General features: G+C 38.9%; 1 protein-coding gene across 8 annotated transcripts in view; it reads right to left on the bottom strand.

Annotated features, from left to right (window-relative positions):
• The window catches only part of fig4a (FIG4 phosphoinositide 5-phosphatase a), a 161,955-nt gene that overhangs the window by 28,703 nt on the left and 120,169 nt on the right, over positions 1–13,083 (bottom strand). For all 8 annotated transcript variants that reach the window (XM_069887570.1, XM_069887572.1, XM_069887569.1 and 5 more), the window contains 3 exons: positions 12,789–12,847; positions 12,046–12,196; positions 5,006–5,089 (listed from right to left, as the gene is read on the bottom strand). In XM_069887570.1, the coding sequence (XP_069743671.1) occupies positions 5,006–5,089; positions 12,046–12,196; positions 12,789–12,847 (294 nt within the window). The remainder of the gene's footprint in view (positions 1–5,005; positions 5,090–12,045; positions 12,197–12,788; positions 12,848–13,083) is intronic.

Raw genomic sequence — 13,083 nt, 5'->3', positions numbered from 1 at the left:
AGATGTCTATAACCAGTTCTTTGGTTTTGCTGAGAGGTTGCTATCCTGACACTAAGCCACAAGTCCCTCCATCTCTCTCTGTACTCAGTTTCATTGTTGTTAGAGATCCTGCTTGCAATGGTGGTGTCATCCATAAATGTATAGATCAAGTTGGAGCTGTGTTTCATCAAACAGTCGTGGGTATACAGGGAGTATAGAGAGAGCACTAAGCATACATCCTTGCAGTATTCCAGTAATAAGGACAAATGTGGAGGAAATGCCGTCACCAACCCTTACTGTGACTTGTGGGATAGAAAATCATGGATCCAATTGCAGAGTGGGGTGCTGAGAGCAAGATTACATAACTTGAGAATAATGTTGTTTGGAACTACTGTTTTGAAAAGGGAGCTGCAGCCAATAAATATTAGTCTAACATAGGCAACATTGTTGTAAGGTGTTCCAGGGTTGTGAGTAAGGTAGGGGATGGCATCTGCTGTGGATCTGTTTCAGCAATATGTGAACAGGAATGGCTCTTGGGTGGCTGGTAGGTTGGAGGTAAGGAACTAAAATTAAAAATATATATATAAATACAAAGACCCATGGAGGTTTAAGATAATATACTAACACAAAAAGAGAATTGGCAAAATAGAAAAGATTCTTTTTTTTAAAGTTTAGTGGCATGTTGGTCTGTATTTATAAATTACTTGACAAAGGAAAAGACAATATCAGCAAAATTGTTTTTTAATTTGTGTAATTTTGGCAATATTGCTTTTCAATATCAAAAAGACAATATTGCTGATGGTGACAGATTATAGATATGTTTTTGGGAGAAAAATTGAGGCAGGGTTTTTAGCGTAGGTCACATACAAACACTTTAAATCAGATCTTCTTTAAAATACTGGAGCTCTGCTCATGCTAGATGGTCCAGCACAAAGAGCCTTTGCAAGACTCGTAGACTCGTCACTAATGGATTGTTGTTTACAAAGAGGCAAAAGATGAAAGAACTTGTCGGAGCTTCAGGCTGTCTGGAGTGGAACTCGCTGTTCTAAAAGGGTCACGTGGTTTTTCAAGCAGAGAGTAAAACAGGCTTTCCTCTGTGTGTGTGTGTGAGTGTGAGTGTGAGTAGAGAGAGAGAGAGAGAGAGAGAGAAAAGAGAGAGAGGGGATTCAGTTCTGCAATTTTACAGTTAAGCAGCATCTAGGACTGGAACAGGACAGGTTGTGAGTGCTAGGTTCAGCCTGGTCAAAACCCTTGTGGTTCATACAAAAGGAGAGGACTGACTGCCTAATTTTTCACTTGAAATAAGAGAAACAAAAAGGAACACTGTGGTGACCTGAAAGAAAGAGGTTATCACTCTGGAGAACCCTGATGGGGCAAGTTTTTACAGCAAGACATTGAAGTGGCTGTTTACAAGGAATCAGTTGTGAGTGTCCAGTGAACAACAAATCTCTCTCTGAAAACCGAAAAGAGCCTTCCTGAGCAGTAATCATTTACTTTTTAAGCATTAAAGCCTGGTGAACATCATAAATGTTAAAATCTGTGCACAGTATAAGAATTGCCTGCAACCAGTAAACTTCGAGGAATGAGAAGTGAGATTGGACTTGAATCTAAGAACTTTTCTGAATGTACATACATATGCGCTTAGATTTAGAAGGGGGTTAAGTTAGGTTAGTTAAGTTAAAGTGTGATCCTGTTTTAAATGTTTGGCCTGGAAGTCAGCCTGAAGAAAACTGAGGTCCTCCATCAGTCAGCTCCCTACCATGACCACCAGCCCCCCCACATCTCCATCAGGCACACAGAACTCAAAATGGTCAACCAGTTTACCTATCTCGGCTGCACCATTTCATCTGATGCAAGGATCGACAACGAGATAGACAACAGTCTCGCCAAGACAAATAGCGCCTTTGGAAGACTACACAAAAGAGTCTGGAAAAACAACCACCTGAAGAAACACACAAAGATCAGCGTATACAGAGCCGTTGTCATACCCACACTCCTGTTCGGCTCCGAAACATGGGTCCTCTACCGACATCACCTACGGCTTCTAGAACGCTTCCATCAGTGCTGTCTCCGCTCCATCCTCAACATTCATTGGAGTGACTTCATCACCAACATCGAAGTACTTGAGCTGGCAGAGTCCGCAAGCATCGAATCCACGCTGCTGAAGACCCAACTGCGCTGGGTGGGTCACGTCTCCAGAATGGAGGACCATCGCCTTCCCAAGATTGTGTTATATGGCTCTCCACTGGCCACCGAGACAGAGGTGCACCAAAGAAGAGGTACAAGGACTGCTTAAAGAAATCTCTTGGTGCCTGCCACATTGACCACCACCAGTGGGCTGATATCGCCTCCAACCGTGCATCTTGGCGCCTCACAGTTTGGCGGGCAGCAACCTCCTTTGAAGAAGACCGCAGAGCCCACCTCACTGACAAAAGACAAAGGAGGAAAAACCCAACACCCAACCCCAACCAACCAATTTTCCCTTGCAACTGCTGCAACCGTGCCTGCCTGTCCCACATCAGACTTGTCAGTCACCAACGAGCCTGCAGCAGACGTGGACATACCCCTCCATAAATCTTCGTCCGCGAAGCCAAGCCAAAGAAGAAAGAAGAAGAAGATCCTGTTTTCATATTTAAAGATAATTAAAAGCAACCATTCATCTTGGTGAATATGTATTGCTGCTGGGTTTTGAGGTCCTCTGGGCTCATAACACTGATATTGCCATTTCATTTATGTTATTGATAAAGCAAAGCTAAATGAGAAAGCAAGCTGCAAGTTTATGTAATTATGCTAAGGAAGGGCATGTGGTTATTCAAGGCAGATAGCTGTATACTTAACTATTAAAGGAATGAATAAACATGAAGATTGGCTGTGAAAGTTAAGAAAAATACTGGACTAATAATAATAATACCTGTGACAGAGTATATAGATAAGTTTTTGGGAGATAAATCGGGAAAGGTTTGTTAGAGTAAGTCACATACAAACACTTTAAAACAGATCTTATTTAAAATACTGGAGTTCAGCCCCATGCTAGACATGTTGGGGCCATCAGTCTTTTTTTTGGAGAGTGCCCAAGAGACTTCACTAATGGATTATTGTTTACAAAAAGGCAACAGATGAAATATCTTGTTTGGAGCTGCAGATTGTCTGGAGCTGTTCTAAGAGGGTCATGTGGTTTTGCAAGTAGAGGGAGTCAAACAGATTTTCTCTTAGAGAGAGAGAGAGAGAGAGAGAGAGAGAGAGAGAGAGAGAGAGACAGACAGACAGACAGACTGACAGACTGACAGAAAAAGAGAGATAACTTTTAGTGTTACAGCCAGCAACATCAGATAGGACTGAAACAGGACAAGCTGGCAAGCTTGTGTAAAACCCCATTTGGAAGACGGGTTGTAAATGCTTGATTCAGCCTGGCCAAAGCCCTTGTTGTTCATGCAAAAGGAGAGGACTGACTGTCTAATGTTTCACTTGAAATAAGAGGAAAAAAAAGGTACTCTGTGTGACCAAAAAGAAAGAGGTCATCATCTGGAGATCCCTGAGGGGGCAAGTTTTGTCAGCAAGACATTGAAATGGCTGATAGAAGTAAATCAGTTGTGGATCTCCACTGTACAATAAATCTCTCTCTGAAAACCAACAAGAACCTTCCTGAACAGTAATCATTTACCTTTCAAGCACCAAAGCATGGTGAACTTTATAAATGCTAAATTCTGTGCATAGTATAAGAATTACCTGCAACTAGTGAATTTGGAGGAATGAGAAGTGGGATTGAACTGTGAACCAAAGAACTTTTCTGAACTTACACATACATTACATACATGTGCGCTTAGAATTGGAAGGGGGTTAAGTTGGGTTAGTTAAGCCAATGGTGATAAGTTAAAGTGTGATTCTATTTTCATGTTTAAAGATAATTAAAAGCAACTTTTGTTTAAGTAACCATTTTTCTTGGTGAATATCTATTACTGCTGGGTTTTGGGGTCCTCTGGGCTCATAACATACCATATGACAGAGAGGCTCTAGGGACCATGCAGCTTTGCTTAATTTCTGACCACTTAAATCAGAGAATACTAAAAGAAGACAGGTCTTAATTAACACAGATCAGTAAACACCACCAAGTTAGTAGTAATCCAATAATAATAAAAGATTGTAAAGGCCCACTTCAGATTTTTAAGGACATAATTTAGGCAGCATCTAATATAGAACAAAGTCAGAGGTATTACATTTTGGTTGAACAGTCACAACTCTTTCAGGTGGATGGAAAAGGGTCTCAGACCTATTTTAAGACCATAAGTGTTCTCCACAATGTCCTCCTCACATTTTTACCACTCCAATACATTTAGATTCTAGCCATTAGCGGTAGGGTAGTACAGTTAGTGTAGTGGTTAGTGCAATGCTATTACAGCACCAGCGATCGGGACTGGGGTTCAAATTCTACATTCTTTGTAAGGTGTTTGTACATTCTCCCCGTGCCTGTGTGGGCTTTCCCTGGTTCTCAGGTTTACTCCTACCTTTCAAAATATACCAGGGATTGTAGGCCAATTTGGAGTAATTGGGCAGCATGGGCTTGTGGGCCAAAAGGGCCTGTTACCATGCTGTATGTCTAAATTAAATTAAATTACTAAAAACAGCTTGGTCATTATTGTTTTGCTAGTAGTGGAACTCCTGTGCCAATTCCATTCTGTAATCCTACTTTATCATTAAATAACCTGCTCCTGTTGAATAAAAGGGCCTGTTACCATGCCTTATGTCGTCAACTTACCCAGCCCACCTACATTAATGATAATTTACAGGAGGCAATGAACCTCTCAGCACTTCTTTAGGATGTGGGAGGAAACTCAGTACCTGGCGATGAAGTGTGAGGAAAACATGCAGTCACAGGGAGATGTTCAAGTTTCATACTGATTTCACCAGAGGTCAGAATGGAACCCACGTCACAGATATTGATTTTTTAAATATAATGGTAATTAATGACAAAATTATATTGAATAAAAAAATGAGGGTAGACAATCACATTTAGTCATTGCTTCCTTACCTCAGCATGGATTTACCAGTTTCTTCTGGCTTGCGAACAGTGAAGGGACTTGGGTCTATTCCAATATTTTTTGGCATGAAGTCTCTTTACACAAACGGAATACAGAAAACCTATTAAGTACTACAATCCTATATTCTTCTGAATTTTAATAATAAATGTGCATAGTAGTGAACAAAAATGTTCAATATTTTCCATTTAATCTTGCAAATTCTTTTATAAATTATGTGTCAAAAATTGATAATAGTACTTAAACAAAATTCAGATAACAAACAGATAATTATATAACATCTCATTTAGGTAATTGGATGCAGTGATCTAATGCCAAACAGAATTAATGTTTCAAGTAGAAGATCCTTTATCAGAAATAAGAAAAAGAGAAAATGAAGTAGTTTTGCATGCAGAGAAGATGAAGGAGGGATGGATAGACTATAAGATTTGGAACAGAAACAGGCCATCTAGTCTGTTCTACCATTCCATCATGAGCTGATCCATTCTTCCACAGAGCCCAACTCCCCGCTTTCTTCCCATAACCTTTCATACCCTGACTATTCAGATACCTATTAATCTCTGCCTTATATACACCCAACGACTTGGCCTTCATAGCCACCAGTGGTAGCAAATTCCAGAGGTTCATCACTCCCTGGCTAAAGAAATTCCTCCGATTTCTGTTTTAAATGGGTGTCCTTCAAGCCTGAAGTTATGCCCTCCTGTCCTAGACTCATCTACCATGGGAAACAACTTTGCCACATTGACTCTGTCCAGGCCTTTCAACATTTGAAATTCTGCTATGAATCCCAAGCTCCCCCACCCCTAATTCTTCTCAACTCCAAAGAGTACAATCTAAGAGTTGCCAAATGTTCCTTATATGCTAATCCCTTCATTCCAGGAATCATTCTTGTGAATCTTCTCTGAACCCTCTCCAATGTCAGCACATCCTCTCTTAAATAAGGATCCCCAAATTGTATACCATATTATAAGTGAGACCTCACCAATACCTTATAAAACCTCAATATTACATCGCTGCTTGTGTATCCTATTTCTCCAAATATGAACGCCAATGTTGAATTTGCTTTCACTACTGACTCAACCTGGAGGTTAACTTTTAGGATATCCTACATGAGGACTCCCAAATCTGTTTGCACCTCTGAATTTTGAATTTTCTCCCCATCTAAATAATAATCTGCCCTTTTGTTCTTTCTACCAAGGTGCACTTTCCAACACTGTATTAGCTACTTTTCTGCCCCTTCTCATAATCCATCCAAATCTCTCTGCAGCCTCTCCATTTCATCCTCACTACCTGCCCCTACATCTACCTTTGTATCATCTGCAAACTTAGCCACAAAGCCATTTATTCTTCTATCTGAATCATTAACATAAACCGTAAAAAGAAGTGGCCCAACACCAACCCCTGCAGAACGCCACTGGTAATCATTAGCCAACCAGAATAGGATCCCTTTACTCCATTCTCTGCTTCCTGCTGATCAGCCAATGCTGATAGAAAGAGGTTAGGTTACCTGGGGATGAACTGTTGAAGTAGAAATCAGAGTGAAGGGTGAGAGGATTTAGAGGTAGTTGGAGAAAAAATACATGATAAAATAAATCTAAAAGCTGTAAGATAAAGCAATAAGAGAGATAAAAAGCGCAAAGGAGATTGCAGGGGATATAGACAGATATTTCCATCTACAGTAGAAGACAGGAGTTGATCTTACGGTGTTTCTGAATTTAAGAAGTGCAATAGGAATAAACCAGGAAATCAGCAGCTGGCAAATCTTGCATCAGTAGAAGAAAAATTGATTGAAGAAAATTCTAAGAGATAGGAGTTGTGTACATTTGTAAAGTTGGGGACAGATTAGATATAGTTAGGAGGGTTTTGTGAAGGGATAATCCTATCTCACTAATTTATTCGAGTTTTTGAGTTGTTGAAGCATGGCAGTGGTTATCTATCTGGACATTAGCAAGGCATTTTTGACAAGATCCTGTAAATAGGCTCCTCCAGAAAGTTAAGGGACATGGAATCAATGGCAACCTGATCAATTGGACCAAAAATGAGCTTGATGATAGGAGGAAGTGGGTAGAGATGAAAGAACGCTTTTATCGATGGTACTAGTGATATACTGCAGGAGTATTGGTTGTGATACACATTAGTAACTTTGATGTGATTTTTAAGTTTGTAAATGACATGGAAACTGGTGTTGAGGATCATGAGGAAGATTGTGTAGATCAGTTGCAAAGTTGAGAGGAAGATAAAAATGGGAGGTAGATTTAAATAATAGATGAACGTAGATGGATTCAGATACATAGAGAGAGCATGAAAAAAGCAATAAATGTGAGATATTGGTTAGTTCAATATAATTTTATTCATCAGTTGTATTTAACACCACTAAAGTTACATAATATGAATTATATTTATTCAGATTTATGTTTTCGATTTGGATAAGAAGTTGGTACTCTTTTGCAATCAACTGGTAGTGTTCCACAATTAAACCTTTTTGGCTTGATTTGGGTAATTTATTAGAATGAATAACTGGAATTAGATTCCCAATGTTATTTTTACTGGGAAATGTTACAGGAATTAAACCTAAATTAAAATTTAATATTTATCAAGTAAAATTTGTTCAAAGTGCTTTGGCAATAGCTAGAAAATGTATTGCTATAACTTGGAAGTCGGATATTTTATTCAGTTTGACACCTGGAACTTCTAGCAAAGGAAGTGATAATGCCTATATTTAAAATCCAATTAGTAGGTACTTAAATAGGGAAGCCAAAGAAAGACATAGTGCTTGCAAATGAGATTAATTAACATAGATGGGCAAAAAGCCCAACATTAATGTCAAGTGCTGACGGGCCTGTTTCTGTGCTGTGCATATTTGTGACTCTATGGAAGACAAGGTGCTGTTCCTCAAACTAACAATGGGGATTTTGGTTCTTGATCCTCCAAAATATTCCGTATGGAATTTAAACTGGAGGAGGGGAGGGTGTGCTTAAGGAGGCAATTTTTGAAAAAGAGCTGTCTTAAATTTAATTGGGTCTGGTTGTGTGAGTATGGTAGGGTGAAGATTATTTCATGCTTTTATTGTACGGCAGAAGAATAAATTGCTGTATACATCTGTCTTGGAACTTGGCCCTACAAATTGAGTTGCATGCCCTTGTCTGTTCCTAGCAGGCTTGAGTACGGTGTAGAATTGGTAGTCTATATCGAGCTGGCAGTTTAGCATTTTGCAAAAACAGGTCAGGTGGTGTGCTTCACATCTGTCTGGGAGAGAGCTCCACTTGATCAATGGTAGTAGTGGTTTTGTTTGTTTATGAGTCCCATGCAGCCACTGCATATTCCAAATGTGGTCTGATGAGGGAGAGGCACAATTTCTCCTGGACAGAAGCTGAACACTGATGGAAGTTGCGTCTCAGAAAATTTAGGACTCCTGTTGCCTTCACTGTTGTATGATACGTCTGATCATTCCAATGCAGGTTGTTCTGGATTTTGATTCCAAGGTATTTAGTCTGGTTTCATCAAGGGTAGCACCCAGGATTTTGTATGATGTTTTGCCTGGTATTCTCTTTCTGGTGACACGCATGGTTTTGCATTTGGAAGGATTGAACTGCAAGCCCCATTTTTGTGACAATTCTAACATGCCATCAAGATCTTTTTTGAGAGCAAGCCTCATCATCAGCTGACTGAATTGGGTGGTACACCAAACAGTTGTCTGCGAATAGTCTAGTGGTACTTATGACTTTTCCGTGAATGCCATTGATGTAGAGTAAAAACAAATGTTGGCCTAACACTGTACCACATAACAATGGATGCCATTCAGAGCTTTTTCCCTTCACGCACACCTGCTGGAGACGTTTCGTCAGGAAACTGGAAATCCATCATTTAGTGTTGGAGTGAATACCATAATAGTCGAGCTTCTTAAGTAATCTTTGGTGGGGAATGATGTTGAATGCTTTGGAGAAGTCGAGCACCACTAAATCAGTAGTAACTTTGCTATCGACGTTTTTGGCCGGGTCATTTATTGATGAGATTTGCATCATCTATGCTTCCGAAATGTATGCTGATTATCAGCAAGAATATTGTAACTGCTAAGGTGCCTCATCAGGTTAGTGTCTATTATGTGCTCCAGGAGTTTGCAGCAGGTACTTGTTAAGGAAACAGATGAGAATTTGCCGCGTTGGTGGTTGAGCCCTTCTTGAAGCGGGGAGTGATGTTTGCCTTTCTCCAATCCAGGGGAAGGTCACCCGAGTCAAGGGACTGCTGGAAGATAAACTGCAGAACAGGAGCTAGTTCTTCAGCTGCAATCTTGAGGGTTTGATTCTGAATCTGGTGTGGCCCAATAGCTTTTGCTGTACTGACGTTAAGCAGTAACTTTTTAATTATAACAACTCAGACGCCACAGACAGATGGGATGGAATGAATTATCAACCAAAAAGGCAGCAACTAGAAGATAGGGTTGCCTCAGTGATCCGACATAGATCCATAAAGCAGGCAGCCAATTGGTTTCTTCAGTGTAGAGAACATAACATTGTGAGCAGCTAATGCATTAAACTGGATTAATGTTATCAGGAAAGACTGTTTTGGTCTCTCGATGGTGAGAAGGAAAGATAAAAAAGAAAGAGTTTTACCCCCAGTGGCAGTTTGGAATGTGCTGTAAAGACAGGAGTAGGTGGTGGATACAGAAGATAGGCCTGTCTTTTGCTGACATACATGGAACAATTTGTTTTAGTCTTACTCAGGGCTTCCTCCCTCAATTTTCAGGTACTGTATACAAATGGTCTTTAATTTTGTGGCCATGTGGTCTTCTTTGATTTTTTTTCCTTCCTTTTTTGGATCTATCTTCATGCCAGTGGACATGCAAAAATCCAGAAGTTTACAGACTTCCACAGCTAACTTGAGAATACTTTGTCCCATGCTATTTCCTGCAAGGATGCCATTACATTTTCCCTTAATTCTTTCTATCAGTGGCAGAATGGTGAAGGCAGCTTTTGTTCTGCCCTCATTGGGCGAGGAGTACAAAAGTTAGGATCTCATGGTAGAGCTGTACACATCGTTGGGGAGACCAAACTTGGAGTTTGTGTGGTTCTGATCACCCAACTGCAGGAAGGCTATCAATAAGTTGGAAGGTAATCTGAGGAGATTCTGCTGGGACTGGAGGACTTAAGTTACAGGGAGAGATTGGGTCTTTATAAGGAGCATGGGTAAAGTGAACGCTCTCAGTCTATTCTAGTGGGCATAGGTTTAACGTGAGAGGGGAAAGAATTAGGAGGGACTGAAGGAGCAAGCTTTTTTTTCTCAGAGTGTATTTCATATTTGAAATGAGCTGCCAGATAAAACTATAGAGGCAGATATGAGCAAAATTCAAAATGTATTTTGATAAATACATGGTATGAAGGGTTTAAAAGGATATGGACCAAATGGAGGCTAATGGGATGAACCCAGAATGCTAACTTGGATGAGTTGGGCCAAGAAGCCTGACCCACGTTGTATGACTATCTGTTCCGACGGCAGTAATTTCACACAGATGCCTCAGAGATATTTTCCTTCTTCCTAAACCATAGTTTCCCTTCCACTATTCTTAACAGAATGTTTGACTGCATCTCATCAAATTTCTGGGTCTCATGCCCTCTCTTTGTAGGAAGAACAAAGATATGATTCCCTTGTTCGCCCTTTCCACCATACCACACTTCATAACCTTTGCAATTTCCTCCACCTTCAAGATTCCATCACCAAACAAATTTGTTTCAAAATTCCAAAGGTGATTCACTCTTCACCAATCACCCCACTTCAAACAGACTTTCCCATGTAACTGCAGGAGATGCAACATCTGTCCTTTTACATTTTCCTTTCACAAGATGCAGGAACCGAGATACTCTTTCCAGGTTTAATAATTCACTCTTCCCAGTCTAGTATATTATATGTCACAATGCAGTTTCCTCTACATTGAAAAAACAGTTATAAAATGGGTGAGTTTTGTGGATACCTGCATTCAATCCAAAGGGAGAACATTAAGCTTCCTGATGCCTGCTACTTCAATTTTCTAACATATTTCCTCTCCTTCTGCTTTGCCCATAGTCCCCTGCACTGTTATAACGAGGCCAATGTGAAATACAACATCTGGATATATTGCAGCCTTCTAGACTCTATAATTAATTCAACAATATCTGTAATTTCCTGTCTGTTTGCATCAGAACCATCCATTTATAATATTGGTTCAGATCTTCTTCCTCTATTTGTCTAATCTAACCTGCTCACAATTTATGCCACTCTAACAGCTTTAACATCCTTTTTTTTTGTTTTTCTTCCTCTAACTTCCTTTATCTCATATGGGCATATGGTGACCTTTTTCTTTAATTGTCTTCATTAACCAATCACCCCCTTCATCCTATCCCTATAGTAGCCAAACTTCATGCTACTAATACTGGCTTTGTTTTAAAAATTCCTACTTCATTATCTCTACAATTCAAGACTACATTTTTTTTTCCCAATCATGAGGAAGTCTTCAACTTAAAACATTAACTGTTTCTCTTTCCACAGAGAATTTTATTGCTTTAATTTCGGACTTGCAACATCCGTATTTATTAAAAATTTCATTACATTACCGCTTAAAATAACTGATGTGACAACTTTACCAAGGAATAATGTTGGGAATTATTTTAATAGCTACTAAAATGAGAAATATTAAATATTGTAAATAATAATGATTGTGAATGGCACGAGAAGCTGTTTCAAAACCAGGGACAATTGTAAATGAGGTAGAGACATTATTTGTTCACCATCAAAATCTATTTTTGTCATTTTATTAGCTAGCAAAGCAATTTCAAAAACACTCATTAATACAACTGCATTGCTATATAAATTATTTCAATCACTGGAGTCCCATCTGACAACTCTTTTTAACTAATGAGAATTTTTTTTTTTTTAAAAGGATTAAGTTATTGATAGTATCCTTAAATATTTTCAAAATACATTCTTTGACATTCCTTAACAAATTGCTTTAAAATAGGGCACTGAACAGAGAGGTGATTAGCAAATTAAATAAATATATTACTTAGCTGAATTTGTCATTTTCAGACAAAATGCATCATCAAAACAGCTCAGCTCATACGGCCTGAAGAATTCTGTGTATATATCTATCTCTTCATCACACTTGACAGTCTTCTTTATTACTGTCATTTTTTTAAAATTTTCAGTGCAAGGAACTAAAGAACATAAACAAAAACATTTCATCATTGAGTTTAATTAAGAATTGTCACAATCGATTAAAATAGTACATCACATGCTAAACTAGAAACAGAACTGGGACATGCAAATAGATGCTGCTCCTACAAGAGCAAACGAGGTTGGATAATTGGTAAGTTGGACACACTATCCAACTCCACCAAATCTTTCCACCACCTACAAAGCCACAAATCAAGATTGTAATAGATACACTCCATTACGTTTAAGAATCACTCAAAGGCATATCCTTCAAATCCTGAAACTCCCTGCCCATAGGACATTTATACATTCTCCACGGGACCACATGATACATTCCCACTAAGAACACTGGTTACCTTCTACATCCAGAGATTTAGTACAGGTAAAGAGAAAAGAATCAAAGGAGAGTTGATGGGATTGGATGGCAAGAATAAGGAGAGGGAAATAAGACTGATGCTCTGCTGGGACCTGCCATGGATCCAATGGACCAAGTAGTCATTATATTGTAATAAACAAGCTAATTTCTATGTAATCAGCCAAATACTTAAAAAATAATATGAAATTCAACTATAAAGTTATGTCATTTGTTCCTACCTTCATCATATGGCAATGGTAGATGTATTAGTACCTCTGGTGTCCACCAATGGGTATAGCTTCAAGAAAAGATAAAAGGTAACTATTTATCACATTGAAGTGAAATAAATTGTGATAAATTAAGTTTTGTTTCTATTGAATTATTGGTCAAGAGGATTAATAAATAACTGGTTATAAAACAGAAAACAGTAGGAACTAAAGGTATTTACTCGGACTTTTAGAAGGTATAAATTAATACTGCTCACAATTTACATAAACAATGCAGGATCTGATATCAAAACTATAATTTCAAAGT

This window comes from Narcine bancroftii, chromosome 6 (assembly GCF_036971445.1).
Source record: "Narcine bancroftii isolate sNarBan1 chromosome 6, sNarBan1.hap1, whole genome shotgun sequence".
Classification (NCBI taxonomy): domain Eukaryota; kingdom Metazoa; phylum Chordata; class Chondrichthyes; order Torpediniformes; family Narcinidae; genus Narcine; species Narcine bancroftii.
This window is presented reverse-complemented; position numbering and strand designations above follow the sequence as displayed.